This window comes from Doryrhamphus excisus, linkage group LG23, assembly GCF_037039965.1.
Source record: "Doryrhamphus excisus strain RoL-2023G ecotype Guam linkage group LG23, RoL_Dexc_Guam_v1.1, whole genome shotgun sequence".
In the NCBI taxonomy this organism is placed as follows: Eukaryota; Metazoa; Chordata; class Actinopteri; order Syngnathiformes; family Syngnathidae; genus Doryrhamphus; species Doryrhamphus excisus.
The window spans coordinates 8,421,467-8,442,500 of record NC_136379.1 but is presented as its reverse complement, the minus strand read 5'-3'; the positions used below and the strand labels follow the sequence as shown (position 1 = coordinate 8,442,500).

Sequence of the window (21,034 nt, the reverse complement as noted above, 5' to 3'; positions counted from 1 at the left end):
GTTATTATATGTCTAGAGAGCTCTAATGTTAAAAAAACATATATAAGGTAAAAAAACATGTTTTCAATGTCTTATTTTCTCGTGTTATGTCTACTATATTGAGTAATAGGAGTGTAATGGTGACTATAGGGGTGTTATTTCATGTCTAGAGGGCTCTAATTCTGTTTAAGGGTGTATTTAGAAGGTCATAAATGGGATTGCTATGTGTTATTTTCTTTTATTATGTCTACTACATTGGGTAATATGAGTTTAAAGATGACTATAGGGGTGTTATTATATGTCTAGAGAGCTCTAATGTTAACAAAAAAATTGTTTTTGATGTCTTATTTTCTCGTGTTATGTCTACTATATTGGGTAATAGGAGTGTAAAGGTGAATATAGGGGTGTTATTACATGTCTGGAGAGCTCTAATTAAGAAAAACATATTTTCCATGTCTTATTTTCTCGTGTTATGTCTACTATATTGGGTAATAGGAGTGCAAAGGTGACTATAGGGGTGTTATTTCATGTCTAGAGGGCTCTAATTCTGTTAAAGGGTGTATTTAGAAGGTCATAAACGGGATTGCTATGTGTTGTTTTGTTTTATTATGTCTACTATTTTAGGTAATATGAGTTTAAAGATGACTATAGGGGTGTTATTATATGTATAGAGAGCTCTAATGTTAAAAAAAACATATATATAAGGTAAAAAGAGGTTTTCTCTGTCTTATTTTCTTGTGTTATGTCTACTATATTGGGTAATAGAAGTGCAAAGGTGACTATAGGGGTGTTACTTCATGTCTAGAGGGCTCTAACACTGTTAAAGGGTGTATTTAGAAGGTCATAAATGGGAGTGCTATGTGTTATTTTCTTTTATTATGTCTATTATTTTAGGTAATATGAGTTTAAAGATGACTATAGGGGTGTTATTATGTGTCTAGAGAGCTCTAATGTTAAAAAAACATCACAAACTCTAAAGAAATGTAAGAAAATCGTGAAAAAAAAAGGCCAAGGAGACATCTTGCATATGTGAGCGATGAGAGCGATGGCGTTGATGATTCCAAGTGGCGCGGGTGTGTGATGATGATGATGATGCCGTGTGAAGTGGGCCAGGCGTGGGACTTTAGTCCATGTTGAGTACTCCCTTAGTGTACTTGATAAAAGAATCCTTCTGCTTGGGTCGGCGTGTGATTCCATCGACCACGGCAGACTTTCACACACGTTATAAATGCTGATTTTTGAAGACCCAATTAGGTTTGTTTATTTCCCGCCGTGTGTTGATGATGATGATGATGAGCGTAGCGCCAAACCGGCGGCTGGCAGCCAAACGCATCAAAATTTGATGAGCTTCACCCGACTTGGCAGACATTTTCATTCAAGCGCTTGAATGACGGGAGGAGAAAATAAATACTCGCCGTATTGTCATGTCGGATGTGATCATGTCGCTTTGACAAGTGTAAAAAGAAGTGAAATTCTGTATTCATTCATGCTGCTGATAATGCTAATGATAAAGATTTGTCAACGTTTATCATAACAACATGGCTGCCAACTACAAAACACAGTAAAAAACACTACACAAAAAAAATACTACACTAAAATAATACACTCCGTACCTCACAGACGCCCCCTTCACGGAGACAGAGCCTTCCCCATCGCTGCCCCCAACCCCTCTGGAACTTTTTGCTCATCACGCAGCAACTTAACATTCAAAAGGTAGTTGCGAAATATGCGTTGCTTGTAGAAATAGAAAATTAAGATGAAATAAACATCACATGAACCAAAAAATGTTTTATTATATTATTATTAGTAGTAATTATTAATATTGACCATATTAAAATAATAATAATTATAATTATTTTTAATTAATGTTAATAATATTAATATTGAAATATTAATATTATATTAATATTATATTGTATTATATTAACATATATATTAATATAATATAATAATAATAATTAATAATAATAATATATAAATATACTACTACTACTACTACCACTACTACTACTACTAATAATAATACAAATAATTTTTAATTTTTAATTTTTAATTTTTAATTTTTAATTTTTAATTTTTAATTTTTAATTTTTAATTTTTAATTTTTAATTTTTTAATTTTTAATTTTTAATTTTTAATTTTTAATTCTTAATTTTTCATTTTTAGTTTTTATTAATAATAATGATTTTATCATTATTAGTATTAATTATTATAATAATAATAATAATAAATAACAATTATTATTTATTATTAATAATATTAATATTAATATATTAACAATACTAATACTACCACTACTACTACTACGACTACTACTATGACTACTACTACTACGACTGCTACTACTACCAATACTACTACTACTACTACTACTACTACTACTACTACTACTACTAATAATAATAATAATCTAATATTAGTCTCCCGGGGGAGACCTAGGAGGGAATATGTCTGGCCTGGGAACGCCTTCGTGTCCTCCGGTTGGGGCTGGAAGAGTTGGCCGGTGGACCGGGAAGTCTGGGCTTCCCTACTGAGACTGTTGCCCCCGTGACCCCGACCCGGATAAGCGGAGAATGGAATGAATGGAATGGAGATGACCGTGGAAGCTTCTCTATAAAGGAGATGTTTGCTGCTGCAGCCATCATGCGGTGCAGACGTGGGGGGGGGGGGGGTGTCGGGTGTCAATAACAAAGTGTGAGCGTGTCACCCATCGCCAAATAGTCAGCTCATAAAAATGTGAGCTCTTTTTGCAGCGCCGGCGTGATTCGATGAGAGCTGACGGGGGCTCTCTCAGCGGGGCGGCCCATTTACTGCACTTGGCTTCCATTATGCAAGATGTCAGACGGTCTGATGGAACGTCAGAGTGGATGGCGGTGGTGGAAGGTCACAGCGTGGAGCCAAATGGCGTCCGTCTGCTGCTGCTGGTGTTACGTATAATGTCATTGTGATATCGTCAACATCGTTCCGCCATAGTCCCTCATCGGCACCTGCGTCTTTTATAGTCAAATATTCTGCTTCCTTGTGGTCATTAGGAGTGAAAAAATAAATTGACAAAATTGACAAAAAAATTGACAAAAAAATAAATTGACAAAATTGACAAAAAAAATAAATTGACAAAATTGACAAAAATTTTTGACAAAAAATGTTGGCAAAAAATGTTGGCAAAAAATTTTGACAAAAAAATTTGACAAAAAATTTTGACAAAAAGTTTTGACAACAAATTGTGACAAAAATTGTGACAAAAAATTGTGACAAAAAATTGTGACAAAAAATTGTGACAAAAGCCGTTTGTAAAAAGTGTAAAAAGGATAAATAATAATAATAATAACTTCAGCTTGGGGGGCGGGAAAGCAGCGCTTATCTGGCTTACAGCTATGCCCATATAAGGAAATTATTATTTTGAGAAAAAAAATAAATTGACAAAATTGACAAAATATTTTGACAAAAAATTTTGACAAAAAATTTTGACAAAAAGTTTTGACAAAAAATTGTGACAAAAATTGTGACAAAAACATTTGACAAAAGGTTTTGACAAAAAGTTTTGACAAAAAATTGTGACAAAAAATTGTGACAAAAATTGTGACAAAAATTGTGACAAAAAATTGTGACAAAAAATTGTGACAAAAAATTGTGACAAAAGCCGTTTGTAAAAAATGTAAAAAGGATAAATAATAATAATAATAACTTCAGCTTGGGGGGGGCGGGAAAGCAGCGCTTATCTGGCTTACAGCTATGCCCATATAAGGAAATTATTATTTTGAGAAAAAAAATAAATTGACAAAATTGACAAAATATTTTGACAAAAAGTTTTGACAAAAAAATTTGACAAAAAAATTTGACAAAAAATTTGACAAAAAATTGTGACAAAAAATTGTGACAAAAAATTGTGACAAAAAATTGTGACAAAAGCCGTTTGTAAAAAGTGTAAAAAGGATAAATAATAATAATAATAACTTCAGCTTGGGGGAGGACGGGAAAGCAGCGCTTATCTGGCTTACAGCCACGCCCATATAAGGAAATTATTATTTTGAGAAAAAAAATAAAATTTTAGTAGCATAGTGTTGAAGTAAAATAGTATGTTTTTTCATTCTTTTTTAAAAAGAATTAATAAATAAATTAATTAAAAAATATATGAAAAATAAGACAAAAAAAGGAAAATTATGGGAATAAAGTCATAATATTATAATAATAAAATGTTCAAAAAAAATTAGGATTAGCTGAGATGCTTTTTTTTTTTTTAAGTAGCCGGCCAACTACTCGCCTGTACTGTTCTTGAGACCGTAGTTGCCATGGTTACCAAGGCAAGGTGCAGCAAAACAGAAAGCCATTTTTAAAAAGGACCCTGAATCAGCCCGTTATTTCAATCGTTAAACTCCCGATTGTCGCATCCGTCCTTGATTGACACATAAGATGGTATGGTCCAACACTAAGTGCTTGCATCAGTTGATTACGTTTGCTGAATTAGTCGTAAAAGTCGTTTATGTTGACTTCATTATCGGTTTAACTACCGCCGGGTTTTAAATGTCGCCTTTGCAGAATTCCCACACGCTCCCGCAAGTTCATGTCGGAAACTACAGAATCCGACGGGGTGGCGGGGGACGGAGGGTGGTTTCATCCGTGTTTGACTGCTCGACTGTGCACGTTTGTTTTTGTACGCATCATTAAGAATGGCGGCTAATTTAGCATAATTGAGCCGATTATGAGGGGTCGTAATTGTGCTGTTTGTGTGTGCAGGCGTTCTCTGCATTTATGGTCACATGAGCGGCGGCGCTGCGGGCCACATGCCGGTGATGGAGGAGCTTGTCATTGACAGGTGAGCGCTTGGAAACTCATTTTATACTCGCCTTATTTTGTTGCTCTTCTTTTTACATACAAACATATACTATGCTCCAATTATAATTATAATTATCATTTAATTATACGGTATATACATTTACATATAAGTCGCTCTGGAGTATAAGTCGCAAGAACAGCCAACCCATGAAAAAAAGTGTGACTTATACTCCAGTGCGACTTATACTCCAGTGTGACTTATGTATGTTTTTCTTCTACCTAATTATGCATTTTTGGCCTTGTGCGACTTATGTATGTTTTTTTTGCCTAATTATGCATTTTTGGCCATGTGCAACTTATACTCCAGTAGGACTTATGTATGTTTTTTTTCCAACTAATTATGCATTTTTGGCCTTGTGCGACTTATACTCCAGTGTGACTTATGTATGTTTTTTTTTTACCTAATTATGCATTTTTGGCCTTGTGCGACTTATGTATGTTTTTTTCTGCCTAATTATGCATTTTTGGCCATGTGCGACTTATACTCCAGTATGACTTATGTATGTTTTTTTCCAACTAATTATGCATTTTTGGCCTTGTGCGACTTATGTATGTTTTTTTCTGCCTAATTATGCATTTTTGCCTTGTGCGACTTATACTCCAGTGCGACTTATGTATGTTTTTTTTCTACCTAATTATGCATTTTTGGCCTTGTGCGACTTATACTCCAGTGCGACTTATGTATGTTTTTTTTCTACCTAATTATGCATTTTTGGCCTTGTGCGACTTATACTCCAGGTCGACTTATGTATGTTTTTTTTTCTACCTAATTATGCATTTTTGGCCTTGTGCGACTTATACTCCAGTACGACTTATGTATGTTTTTTTTTTACCTAATTATGCATTTTTGGCCTTGTGCGACTTATACTCCAGTGCGACTTATGTATGTTTTTTTTTTACCTAATTATGCATTTTTGGCCTTGTGCGACTTATACTCCAGTGCGACTTATGTATGTTTTTTTCTGCCTAATTATGCATTTTTGGCCTTGTGCGACTTATACTCCAGTGCGACTTATGTATGTTTTTTTCTACCTAATTATGCATTTTTGGCCATGTGCGACTTATACTCCAGTATGACTTATGTATGTTTTTTTCCAACTAATTATGCATTTTTGGCCTTGTGCGACTTATGTATGTTTTTTTCTGCCTAATTATGCATTTTTGCCTTGTGCGACTTATACTCCAGTGCGACTTATGTATGTTTTTTTCTTTCTAATTATGCATTTTTGGCCTTGTGCGACTTATACTCCAGGTCAACTTATGTATGTTTTTTTCTACCTGATTATGCATTTTTGGCATGTGCGACTTATACTACAGTGCGATTTATGTATGTTTTTTTTTCTACCTAATTATGCATTTTTGGCCTTGTGCGACTTATGTATGTTTTTTTCTACCTGATTATGCATTTTTGGCCTTGTGCGACTTATACTCCAGGTCGACTTATGTATGTTTTTTTTTCTACCTAATTATGCATTTTTGGCCTTGTGCGACTTATACTCCAGTGTGACTTATGTATGTTTTTTTTCTACCTAATTATGCATTTTTGGCCTTGTGCGACTTATACTCCAAGTCGACTTATGTATGTTTTTTTTCTAACTAATTATGCATTTTTGGCCTTGTGCGACTTATAATCCAGTGCGACTTATGTATGTTTTTTTTCTACCTAATTATGCATTTTTGGCCTTGTGCGACTTATACTCCAAGTCGACTTATGTATGTTTTTTTTCTAACTAATTATGCATTTTTGGCCTTGTGCGACTTATACTCCAGTGCGACTTATGTATGTTTTTTCTTCCTAATTATGCAGTTTTGGCCTTGTGTGACTTATGTATGGTTTTTTTCTACCTAATTATACATTTTTGACCTTGTGCGACTTATACTCCAGTGTGACTTATGTATGTTTTTTTCTACTTAATTATGCATTTTTGTGCCTTGTGCGACTTATACTCTGGAGTGACTTATAGTCCAGAAAATACGGTATATATGAAAAAAAAAAAACCTGCATCAAAAAGTCTATTATTATTACGATAATCTTTCACATATATATATATATTTTTAAATATTTCAGCTTTCTTCTTAAATATTAAATTTTCCCAATCAAATTTTCCAAAAATTACAACGTATCTCATAATGTTATGATCTTTGGAAAAAGGCTTTCTTTCAAGTTTATGCTCCTAAAAGGATATTAGTTTTCATTATAATATTACAAGTTGATTGTAAAATTAAAAAAAAAACTTTTGTTATTAAATTATAATTATGACTTTATTATGACGTTCCTCATAACGCAACATTTCTCATTTGAATATTAAATGTTCGCCCCCTAAGGCCACACTTGCTGTAGTCGAAACTTTTGAGACACTTTCTAATAGATTAAAGTAGGAAAGTGTCCCAAAATCTTTGACAGGTTATGTAAAAAAAAAAAAAAAAAAAAAAAAAAGCATAAATGAGAATACAGGAAGTAAATTATGGCTGCTGCTGCTTATGCGTTCAAGAAAGCCGCAGTGGAAAAAAAAAAAAAAATCATCGTTCACGTGTCACGTTGGTGTAAAAAAATAAATAAAAAATAATGAAGCTAATGTTTGCTGACAAGCTGCTCTCAGCAAAAAGTCTGCTTGGAGTTTTTCCCTCCACTGACGGAACGCTTGTACAGTCAATGAGATGACACACACACACACACACACACACACACAAAGAACGTTGCCGTAGCAGTCGGTGGTGTGTTTTAATGATGTGTAGGAAGACGTGTGTGTTTTTTTTTGCGGCTGCTTGATGAAAGGCGAGGAAGATGCTCGCCGGCGTGGAACCAAACATGAACCGACGTGTGCAACTACAGGACATGCCCTGAAAAGACTAGCGTTGGAGGCAAGTTGTGTACAACAAGGGTGTCCAAAGTGCGGTTCGGGGGCCATTTAAGGCCCATGGCTGGTTTTTATTGGCTAATGGCACATTCTAAATATATTACTCAGCAAGAAAACTTCATTCATTCATTTTCTCACGCTTTTTGCTCACGAGGGTTGCCGGGGGTTACCAATGAACTCACATGGAACTCTTTAAGGAGTTCATTTCCTATTTCAATGACAATATTATCATCTTCCTATTAATAAGCAAATTTTATAATAATTTTTTTTTATTTATTCATTCAATGCATCACGAGTCCATCCTCCCTCCACTCCACTATTTTTATTTATTTATTTGGGAATAAAACAAACAATGTTATATAAATATTATATTAAAATAAAATCATATTTCATATAAATTTAATATAATATAATTTATTTAATATTAATATTTTTATTTATTTATTTGGGAATAAAACAAACAATGTTATATAAATAGTATATTAAAATAAAATAATATTTCATATAAATTTAATATAATATAATTTATTTAATATAATTATTTTATTTATTTATTTGGGAATAAAACAAACAATGTTATATAAATAGTATATTAAAATAAAATCATATTTCATATAAATTTAATATAATATAATTTATTTAATATAATTATTTTATTTATTTATTTGGGAATAAAACAAACAATGTTATATAAATATTATTATTATTATTATTGGAGCAGTATTATGTAGGAATACTGTTATTTGGAATTGTATTACCGAGGAATACTATTATTTGGAGTAGTATTGTCGAGGAATACTATTATTTTTAGTAGTATTACAGAGGAATACTATTATTTGGCGTAGTATTATCCAGGAATACTATTATTTGGAGTAACATTATTGAGGATTACTATTATATGCAGTAGTGTTATTGAGGAATACTATTATTTGCAATAGTATTATTGAGGAATACTATTATTTGGAGTAGTGTTATCCAGGAATAATATTATTTGGAGTAGTATTATCCAGGAATACTATTATTTGGAATAGTACTATTGAGGAATACTATTATTTGGAGTTGTACTGTCGAAGAAATCTATAATTTGGAGTAGTATTATCGAGGAATACTATTATTCGGAGTAGTATTATCCAGGAATACTATTATTTGGAGTTATATAATCAAGGATTACTTTCATTTGGAGTAGTATTATCGAGGAATACTATTATTCAGAGTAGTATTACCTAGGAATACTATTATTTGGAGTAGTATTATCTAGGAATACTATTATTTGGAGTTATATAATCAAGGATTACTATCATTTGGAGTAGTATTATCGAGGAATACTATTATTCGGAGTAGTATTACCTAGGAATACTATTATTTGGAGTAGTATTATCTAGGAATACTATTATTTGGAGAAGTATTATCTCAAAATACTATTATTTTGAGTCATATAATCAAGGAATACTATTATTCGGAGTAGTATTATCCAGGAATACTATTATTTGGATTCATATAATCAAGGATTACTATCATTTGGAGTAGTATTACCTAAGAATACTATTATTCGGAGTAGTATTATCTAGGAATACTATTATTTAGAGAAGTATTATCTCAAAATACTATTATTTCGAGTCATATAATCAAGGAATACCATTATTAGGAGTAGTATTATCTAGGAATACTATTATTTGGAGTAGTACTATTGAGGAATACTATTATTTGGAGAAGTATTATCTGGGAATACTATTATTTGCAGTAGTATTACCGAGGAATACTATTATTTGGAGTAGTATTGTCGAGGTATTTGTTGGAGTATTATCTTAGAATTCAGGGGGGGGGGTACTTGATGTACTTGTATCATCCCAGACAAAAAACAGAGTGTTTATTTTCCAAGCATCTGCTTTAGCATGAATTAGCATGTTGAGCAGCACGCTAACACCAAGCTAGCATACGGCGGCTGAGCTTTCTGGCAGCCGGTCGTATGAAATGAAAAATCATCAGCTGGCAGCTTGGGGGCCACATTTGGAGGGGGGGGGGCATGTGATCAGGGTCCGGTTTTTGGAGAGGGTCCACGTTGCGCTGAGGCAAACCAACGTGGATGGCAGCCTGCCGTCGGACATATTGGAACCATCTGCCTTCTTGGCGCCACATTTAACACCGCACATTGCTCTCACTGCTGATTGGCCGGCCGGCTTGGCTCCGCCCCAAAGGTCGGTGAGATCAGGTGTTGACCCGGTAACGACTTCTCGTTAAATCACTCCCAATTATACACATCAGTACATTTGTTGTCTGAGCTGTACTGCAATAGACTTCAATAGTGTTTGTATTACAATGCAAGAAGAGTACACACATAAAAGACTCAAGTTAGACTCGGGTTAGACTGACTCACAAGTTGAAGAGTCAAGTCACACTGACTCATCAATGCTTGACGAAGACTTGGGTTTAACTGAGTCACGAGTCGAGAAAGATTCGAGGACTCATTGGTAGTCTACAAAGACTCGACTTTCACTGAGTCACTCGAATTGACTCGAATTGACTCAAGTTAGACCGACTCACCGATTGATAAAGACTCAGGTTTCACTGACTCATAGGTACTCAACTAAATTTGAGTCACAAGTTGACAGAAGACTCGATAAGTGACTCGTGGTTCAGTGACTCGAGTGAAGACTCAAGTGAGACTGACTCAGGTTGATAAGTGACTCGTGGTTCACTGACTCAAGCGAAGACTCAAATGAGACTGACTCAGGTTGATAAGTGACTCGAGTGAAGACTCAAGTGAGACTGACTCAGGTTGATAAGTGACTCGTGGTTCACTGACTCGAGTGAAGACTCAAGTGAGACTGACTCAGGTTGATAAGTGACTCGAGTGAAGACTCAAGTGAGACTGACTCAGGTTGATAAGTGACTCGTGGTTCACTGACTCGAGTGAAGACTCAAGTGAGACTGACTCAGGTTGATAAGTGACTCGTGGTTCACTGACTCGAGTGAAGACTCAAATGAGACTGACTCAGGTTGATAAGTGACTCGAGTGAAGACTCAAGTGAGACTGACTCAGGTTGATAAGTGACTCGTGGTTCACTGACTCGAGTGAAGACTCAAATGAGACTGACTCAGGTTGATAAGTGACTCGAGTGAAGACTCAAGTGAGACTGACTCAAGTTGATAAGTGACTCGTGGTTCAGTGACTCGAGCGAAGACTCAAGTGAGACTGACTCAGGTTGATAAGTGACTCAAGTGAAGACTCAAGTGAGACCGACTCAGGTTGATAAGTGACTCGTGGTTCACTGACTCGAGTGAAGACTCAAGTGAGACTGACTCAAGTTGATAAGTGACTCGTGGTTCACTGACTCGAGTGAAGACTCAAGTGAGACTGACTAAGGTTGATAATTGACTCAAGTTTCACTGACTCAAGTGAAGACTCAAATGAGACTGACTCAGGTTGGTAAGGGACTCGAGTGAAGACTCAAGTGAGACTGACTCAGGTTGATAAGTGACTCGTGGTTCACTGACTCAAGCGAAGACTCAAATGAGACTGACTCAGGTTGATAAGTGACTCGAGTGAAGACTCAAGTGAGACTGACTCAGGTTGATAAGTGACTCGTGGTTCACTGACTCGAGTGAAGACTCAAGTGAGACTGACTCAGGTTGATAAGTGACTCGAGTGAAGACTCAAGTGAGACTGACTCAGGTTGATAAGTGACTCGTGGTTCACTGACTCGAGTGAAGACTCAAATGAGACTGACTCAGGTTGATAAGTGACTCGAGTGAAGACTCAAGTGAGACTGACTCAGGTTGATAAGTGACTCGTGGTTCACTGACTCGAGTGAAGACTCAAGTGAGACTGACTCAGGTTGATAAGTGACTCGTGGTTCACTGACTCGAGTGAAGACTCAAATGAGACTGACTCAGGTTGATAAGTGACTCGAGTGAAGACTCAAGTGAGACTGACTCAAGTTGATAAGTGACTCGTGGTTCAGTGACTCGAGCGAAGACTCAAGTGAGACTGACTCAGGTTGATAAGTGACTCAAGTGAAGACTCAAGTGAGACCGACTCAGGTTGATAAGTGACTCGTGGTTCACTGACTCGAGTGAAGACTCAAGTGAGACTGACTCAAGTTGATAAGTGACTCGTGGTTCACTGACTCGAGTGAAGACTCAAGTGAGACTGACTCAAGTTGATAAGTGACTCGTGGTTCACTGACTCGAGTGAAGACTCAAGTGAGACTGACTCAGGTTGATAAGTGACTCGAGTGAAGACTCAAGTGAGACTGACGTTTAACGTTTAACTTAACGTTGACGTAAGTATTTGCTCACCTCGACTGTTTTTTATGCTTTTCCCGGCGTTCCCAACAACAGCTTGCCAAAGCGGATGGCTCTGATCTGCTTCCTGTCTCTGGTGATGATGATGAGCATCCTGGGAAACCTGCTGGTCATGGTGGCCGTCTGCAAGGACAGACAACTCAGGTGAGATGGACTTTCCACACAAATACACTAGGATGATGTGTGTGTGTGTGTGTGTGTATTTGTGTGTATTTGTGTGTGCATGAGCCTCGTGTCCCCGATGGAAGAAGGATGAGACACCATCTTTGTGTCTCTTTGCCTCATTGCTTGCCTCACCCACTGGGAAATACACACACACACACACACACACACACACACACACACACACACACACAGTCTAGTCCCAATGTGCTGGATGTCCCACACTAAATTAGACACAAACACTTTCAGGTCCCAAGAGGCGACTTCTAACAGAAACATCACTCATTTATTTTTTTGTATAAACAAAAAGCAAAATGGGTGACAAAATGGACATAAAATTACATAGTTTGACATTTTTTAAATTTAATTTAATTTAATTTAATTTAATTTAATTTAATTTAATTTAATTTAATTTAATTTAATTTAATTTAATTTAATTTAATTTAATTTAATTTTGTTGGTTGATATGTGCCCTGTGATTGGCTGGGCCACCAGTCCAGGGTGTACCCCGCCTCTCGCCCGAAGACAGCTGGGATAGGCTCCAGCACCCCCCCCCCCCACCCCCCCGTGACCCTTGTAAGGATAAGTGGTAGAAAATGAATGAATTATTCATCTTTATTTGTATTTATTTAAATATACATATTTTTAAATATTATACAAAGTAAATATACAATACAAAATATTATTTAAATAAATAAAACTATATTATTTTTGTTAGATAATTAATATCATTATTATGAATTAACTGAAATATGACATAAAATGACATTGTTTGTTTAAAAAATTATAATATAATTGGCTCCAATAATATAAATAAATAATATAAATAATATAAATAAAAATAAATATATTGTTTTTGTATTTGTTTAAATATACATATTTTTTTTTACTATTATACAAAGTAAATATACAATACAAAATATAATTTAAATAAATAAAACTATATTATTCTTTGTAGCTAATTAATATTTTTATTATGAATTAACTGAAATATCATCGTTATTTTTTTGTTGTTCTTAAAATCCCCTCTGAGCTGCATGGTGGATACATCTCTGTCCTGGCTGCTCAGTACAATATGGTTTAGTTAAGTTCAGTTGACTTTTGTATTTCCCATCCAGTTGGCCATTGTGTCAATCATCATCAATGTAACATTACTGACACCTAGTGACCGGTGTAGAGTACTACATGTCATTCTGCAAGGCTAGTATTAGTATTTGACGTATTTTGTCGTTCTTGTCGGGGTGTCCATCAGGAAAATCAAGACCAACTACTTCATCGTGTCGCTGGCCTTTGCCGACTTGTTGGTGTCGGTTCTGGTGATGCCGTTCGGGGCCATGGACCTGGTCCACCAGCAGTGGATCTACGGCGAGACCTTCTGCCTGGTCCGTACCTCTCTGGACGTCCTGCTGACCACGGCGTCCATCATGCACCTGTGCTGCATCGCCCTGGACAGGTGAGGCCGCACGTCTGCTGTGGTTGCGTGTACAAGTATAATGCTAAGCGGGTCGGATTTTAGATTGGAATCTTCCAAAAATGGTGCTGATGCAGCATTCCGCAACAAGTTTTACTTGATTGTCTTATGCACAAAGGAATCTTCTTTTACTTTGGCAAACTTCCTTAGGAGAAATGTGGAATTAGGCCACTAGGAAAACACACAAAACATAAAACATCAGTCAAGAAATTATAATTTAATTTAATGTAATTTAATGTAATGTAACATAATTTTATTTAATTTTATTTAATTTTATTTAATTTTATTTAATTTTATTTAATTTTATTTAATTTTATTTAGTTTTATTTAATTTTATTTAATGTAATTTAATGTAATGTAACATAATTTTATTTAATTTTATTTAATTTTATTTAATTTTATTTAATTTTATTTAATTTTATTTAATTTTATTTAGTTTTATTTAATTTTATTTAATGTAATTTAGTTTAATTTTATTTAATTTTATTTAATGTAATGTAATTTAATTTGAGTTGAGTTGAGTTGAATTGATTTAATTAAATTTAATTTAATTAAATTAAATTTAATTTAATTTAATTTAATTTAATTTAATTTAATTTAATTTAATTTAATTTAATTTAATTTAATTTAATTTAATTTAATTTAATTTAATTTAATTTAATTTAATTTAATTTAATTTAAATATATATTTTATATTATATCCTTTATTTTATCCTATATCATATTTATAATATAATATAATATAATTTCCCAAGTGAGGGCCGAATAAAGGCATATCTTAATCTTAATCTTAATAATCTTTCTAATATAATATAATATAATATAATATTTTGTAATAATTTTAATAATTCATTTTTAAGAATTCAAATTTTTAATAATTTAATAATTTGTAATAATCAATAGTTAATAATTTTAAATAATTTTAAATCATTTAAATGTGTAATAATTTTAATAATTAAATTTTTTTATAATTCAGATTTTGTATAATTTAATCATTTGTAATAATCAATAATTAATAATTTTTAATACGTTTTAACATATATTATAATAATAATATAATAATCACTACGTCTTCAACAACGGCGTCGACCGATGGTCAAACTGGGTTTTCCTTCAAACATTAAACGCACCGTGGAACATCATATGAAATAAATACAGCTGCTATGTTATGGAGTCTTTGTGAGATTTGACTTTGGGGGTCGTTGAGGAGGGGGGGGTGGGGGCTTGGGGTATTGGTGGGAAAACCGATATTGGGCATCGCTATTTTTTGCCCGTGTCCAGACATACGGGAGGCTCTTGTGGCACCTCGACCCCCCCGCCCCCCCCCCCCCACCGCCACCCCATCGTTCATCAAGCTCTTATATTTTTGTCAAACACAAAGCCAACACGGAGAGAAAAAGGACCGACATGTGAAATGAGGCAGAAAAAAAGAAAAAAAAAATTCCACTGATTTGATTTCACTTCCACTCAACTTCACTGAAATGCGTCACCTGACACCCAGACGACCCAAAGTGCTTTTCTGCTCTCGCTCCAAATGAATTCCATCATCTCGCTGCCGAGGCAACAAAAAAAAACGATACACCAACCATGAAAAACGTCAGACTTATTTCACGTCTTATCGTCTCCAAACTTATTATAACTTTTTTCACGTACGGATCAAAGAAAATTATGGGAATACGTACGCCATGTCAACTCGTTTTCACGTCGCACTTTTTGTTACCTCCAAATTGTCCATAGGTATGAATGTGAGTGTGAATGGTTGTTTGTCTATATGTGCCCTGTGATTGGCTGGCTGGCCACCAGTCCAGGGGTGAAGACAGCTGGGATAGGCTCCTGCATAGCCCTGTGACCCTAGTGAGGATAAGCGGCATAGAAAAAGAATGGATGAATATGTTACATATTTACATATTTTTTATATTTTTATAATTTTTAATAAGTTTTTAAAAAATATTTGTATTTAATTTTTTTAAAATATATTTTTTTAATAATTTTAATAATTGTTTTTAATATTTTTTAATATCTATTTATGTATATATGTATATATATATATATTTTTTTAGATTCGTATTACCATTATCTAGAATTAAAATATTTAACTATTTAAAAAATAATATTAATAGCAAATTAAAATATATAATAAATATTACTCACACTTAAGTCGCAGGAACAGCCAACCTAAGAAAAAAAAGTGTGACTTAAATATAATATAAATTTAAATAATTAAATTAATAATTAATAATAATTAATAATAATTAATAATAATTAATAATAATTAATAATAATTAATAATAATTAATAATTAATAATAATTAATAATAATTAATAATAATTAATAATAATTAATAATAATTAATAATAATTAATAATAATTAATAATAATTAATAATTTAATAATTAAAATTTAATAATTTTAATAATAATAAATTTTAAATAATATAAATTTACATATAAGTCGCTCTGGAGTATAAGTCCCAGGAACAGCCAACCTAAGGAAAAAAAATATATTTTAATGCACTTCTCGACAAAAATAAATTTTGGGACATAAACACTTTAGCTTTAGCGTGACAAATGCTAATGTCGTTTTGTCAAGTCAGAGTAGTGTTGTCTTCACCCTCGGTCCTGATGTTGACGTGTGACCTTGACGGAGGATGCGCTAGCTGTTCTCCCTCTGGATTGACTCCTGGTGACAAAAACGCTAATTAACTCTGCTGGGCGTCCGGGCGCCCCCCCGAGTTGCGTTGGGGCACCTTGACCATGCAGGGAGACAAAACAAAACAAAAAAAGTGTGTGTCTTTGTGACTTTTGTGACGTTTCTGCCAGCGGGTGGCCATCTTTTATTAACACGCGCTTGTGGCTGCTGTTTGAAAGTTCGATTCCTTATTCATAAATATAATATACTGGTATTTAGAGAAATACAACACCTGGTTATCATGTTCTAAATACAATTTTTAACATTATTAGAGCTCCTGAGACATAATATAACACCCCTATTGTGATGTTTACACTCCTATTACCCAAAATAGTACACATATTAAAGACTTGCACATTTATATAGAGTCACGTTATCACCAAGTACTTCCTGCAGTGGCTTTTTACTCATCAGTCCAACAGGACCGACACCATGTGACCAGTGTAGAATACCACATATCATCTTTCAATGCATCTTCTTAATGCCTTTATATTACTTAATTTAGCATTTTTATGCTTCATTTAGGCTGGAAAAATGTATAATATTTACTTAAATAGGCCTATTTTTTGACTGAACAGGCCTGATCTCGTACAATATATTACTTATTATTTAATTTGTTGTATATTTATTATTTTTCATAATTATTATTTGCTAAATTTTGCAAATTTTTAAATAATATATATATTTGCTAATTTTTAATAATAATATATGTATATAAATTATGAACATATAAATAATTAAAAAAAATATTTTTCATAATTATTATTTGCAAATTTTTACTAATTTTTAAATTATATATATATTTGCTAATTTTTAATAATATATATATATCAATTATAAATATATACATAATATAAAAAATATTTTTCATAATTATTATTTGCACATTTTTACTAATTTTTAAATTATATATATATTTGCAAATTTTTAATAATATATATATCAATTATAAATATATACATAATATAAAAATATTTATCATAATTATTATTTGCAAATGTTTGCTAATTTTTTAATAATATATATATATATGATATAAATAGATAAATAATATAAAAATTATTTTTCATAATTATTATTTGCAAATTTTTGCTAATTTTTAAATATATATATATATATATATATGCTAATTTTAAAAATAGTAATATAAATATATAGAATAAATATATGCATTAAACATATATTATTTTTTATTTTAATTAATTTTAACTTAATTTAATTTAAAAAAAAATAATTTTTAAATAATATGTTTATTATATATATATAATAAAAATATATAATAATAATTGAATCTCTATAATTGAGATTTTTTTTGAACATCTAACACTGGTTTGATGTGTGTGTGTGTGTGTGTGTGTGTGTGTGTGTGTGTGTGTAGGTACTACGCTATCTGCTGCCAGCCTCTTGTGTATCGCAACAAGATGACGCCCATGCGCGTGGCGCTGATGATCGGCGGCTGCTGGGTCATTCCCACCTTCATCTCCTTCCTTCCCATCATGCAAGGATGGAACACCATCGGCATCCACCACGTGGTGAGTGTGGAATAGCGTGGAATAGCGTGGAATAGCGTGGAATAGTTTCCTTTATGCCGCATTTTTGTAGTTTTGGGTGACTTTTGTAGCGATACAAGTACAGAGCTTTCAGTGTGTTGTCATGGCGATATCATCAAGTCGTTTTTAAATATTAATATATCTTAAAAAGGTCATAGAAGGTAAATTAGCTTCATGATTGGTGTCTCGTTACTGTTGAGTCATTGACGCCTGATTAAAACATGCAAATTTTTGTTTTATTGATTGGGGAGTGCTGTCAATCACTTTCTTTCTCACTGGCACCCCCTAGTGGCAATTAGCATGTAAATACATGCAGTGAATTCATCCTTACTTGCTAAATATAATTTTTTATAAGTGGCTTTTTTCTATTTGTTGATGTTTGTGTCCAAAGGAAGCACTAATGGAAATCTTGGCTGGGGGGTCCAAGGGGGGGGGGGGGGGGGTAGTCAGTCAGGCCAAAGAGCCAGAGACTCCCCAGCCACCGTTAACCTCGCTCGCCCTCTCCTGACCTTAGACTCGGTGACCCGGTGGGTCCACAGCAGCGCTCCAATTTGACACACACACACACACACATAAACACACACACACATAAACACACACACTGTGTTAGCGACTCTCAGAGGGTCCAATTAAAACCGTGGAATGTTTGGGACCCGGGATGGGTTCTGGCAGAGTTCCACTGCCAGAAGGTCCGACTCACAGATGAAAACATCGAGACTCCATGATTAGTCGCGTGTTAGCTTGCGCATACATGGTTCTGTTTGGATTTGTGCGTTTCCTGTCATGTGACGTCATCAATGAGTGAGCCCCCCCCCCCCCCCCCCGTCCGTTTATAGTAGTTTCCCACAGAGATGAGACGATAGCAGAAGAGAAAGTGGAGCGTGAAGATCTGTCGAGGACTTTGGGTGACATTTTTTTAGTTTTTCCCCACAGGACTGTGATCTATTTGTGGCTGTGGTTTGGGGGTGGATGGTGACATCTTGTTTTTTTTTTGTACACCCCGGTTTTTGTCTGATGTGGTTTCATACAATATTATGGAACCGATTCCATTGTATATGGCCACTGTATTTTGCATCTACTTATTTCATTTGTTGTATATTTATTATTATTTGTTAATTTTTAAAATAATAATATATGTTCATTTTTTATTTTATTTTATTTTATTTTATTTTATTTTATTTTATTTTATTTTATTTTATTTTATTTTATTTTATTTTATTTTATTTTATACATATAGACAAACAACCATTCACACTCACACACAGAGATGGCCAAGGGTGGGATTGAACTTGGGTCTCCGAGCTATACAATATTATGGAACAGATTCCACTGTATATGGCCACTGTATTTTGCATCTACTTATTATTTCATTTGTTGTATATTTATTATTTTTCATAATTATTATTTGTTAATTAATTAAATAATAATATATGTTTATTTTATTATATACTATTATATATGTTTATTTTATTTTATTTTATTTTATTTTATTTTATTTTATTTTATTTTATTTTATTTTATTTTATTTTATTTTATTTTATTTTATTTTATTTTATTTTATTTATTATGTATATTATATTATAGGTTATTCTAGATTATTATATTATAATATAGATATTCTACATATAGACAAACAACCATTCACACTCACACACAGAGATGGCCGAGGGTGGGATTGAACTCGGGTCTCCTCGCTGTGAGGTCTGCGCGCCAACCAATCCACCGCCGCGCAGCCCATTATTTCGTTTATTTTATTTATTTATTATTTTTCATAATTAGATTTGTTTATTTTTTTAATAATATATGTTTATTGCATATATTTATTCTATTTTAAAATTAGATTAGTATTATTTTATATTTTATATTTTATATTTTATATTTTATATTTTATATTTTATATTTTATATTTTATATTTTATATTTTATATTTTATATTTTATATTTTATATTTTATATTTTATATTTTATATTTATATATAAACATGAAAGCTTAACATATATACTACGAAATCGAATACTCTGCTTAATACTTGCTACTAAATATAGCCACAAAGACCCTCTTGTTACGTCTTCTTCTCCTGTGGGCGCTTGATTGCAGATTGAGCAGAGACGCTACATGGATTCCAGCAACTCCACGTCGTGCGTCTTCATGGTCAACAAGCCGTACGCCCTCACGTGTTCCGTGGTGGCCTTCTACATCCCCCTGGTCCTCATGGTCCTGGCCTACCAGAGGATCTACGTCACGGCCCGAGCGCACGCCCTCCAGATCAGCATGCTGCAGCGTGCCGGGGGCGGCGGAACCAACGCGGCCGCTACCTCCGCCGGCGCGTCGTCGGACTCGGCCGACCATCAACGCAACCACCGCATGCGCACGGAAACCAAAGCGGCCAAGACGCTGTGTATCATTATGGGATGTTTCTGCCTCTGCTGGGCGCCGTTCTTCATCACCAACGTGGTGGACCCGTTCATCGACTACACCGTACCCGAGAAGCTGTGGGCGGCCTGCTTGTGGCTGGGCTACATCAACTCCATGCTCAATCCCATCCTCTACGCCTTCCTCAACAAGTCCTTCCGCCGTGCCTTCCTCATCATACTCTGCTGCGGCAGGAAGCGCTACCGCCGACCGTCCATCTTGGGATCCGGCGCGCCCTGCACGACCACGCCCATCAACGGATCCACGCACGTACTCAAGTAAGTTCACCCGAAATCTACACTGATTTAATCCAGGAGTCAATGACATCATTGGCTGTGTTCGAAACCGCGTACTTACACGATATATTGCGAGTTAGTTCGCTTTTCAAAATAAAAGCAGTGATTTATCATTATGGTTATTTGTATTGGAAAAGTAAAGGGGTGTTTTCATTTGTTTACGGGGGGGGGGGCGCTGGAGCCTATCCCAGCTGTCTTCAGGCAAGAGGCGCATGAGGCACACTCCGGATTGGTGGCCAGCCAATCACAGTGCACATATAGACAAACAACCATTCACACTCACATTCATACCTATGGACAATTTGGAGTCGCTAATTAATTAGCATGTTTTTTTTTGGAATGTGGGAGGAAAACCGGAATACCCGGAGAAAACATGCAAACTCCACACAGAGATGGCCGAGAGTGGGATTGAACTCGGGTCTCCTAGCTGTGAGGTCTGCGCGCTAACCACTCGGACCGCCATGCAGCCCTTAATTTG

The 21,034-nt window shown here is 34.2% G+C and overlaps 1 protein-coding gene across 3 annotated transcripts in view; it reads left to right on the top strand.

Annotated features, from left to right (window-relative positions):
- htr4 (5-hydroxytryptamine receptor 4) overlaps positions 1 to 21,034 on the top strand; it is a 45,181-nt gene that overhangs the window by 16,215 nt on the left and 7,932 nt on the right. For all 3 annotated transcript variants that reach the window (XM_058064219.2, XM_058064218.2, XM_058064217.2), the window contains exons 2-6: positions 4,714 to 4,792; positions 12,012 to 12,119; positions 13,390 to 13,590; positions 17,676 to 17,829; positions 19,946 to 20,538. In XM_058064219.2, the coding sequence (XP_057920202.2) occupies positions 4,737 to 4,792; positions 12,012 to 12,119; positions 13,390 to 13,590; positions 17,676 to 17,829; positions 19,946 to 20,538 (1,112 nt within the window). In that variant the 5' untranslated portion in view covers positions 4,714 to 4,736. The remainder of the gene's footprint in view (positions 1 to 4,713; positions 4,793 to 12,011; positions 12,120 to 13,389; positions 13,591 to 17,675; positions 17,830 to 19,945; positions 20,539 to 21,034) is intronic.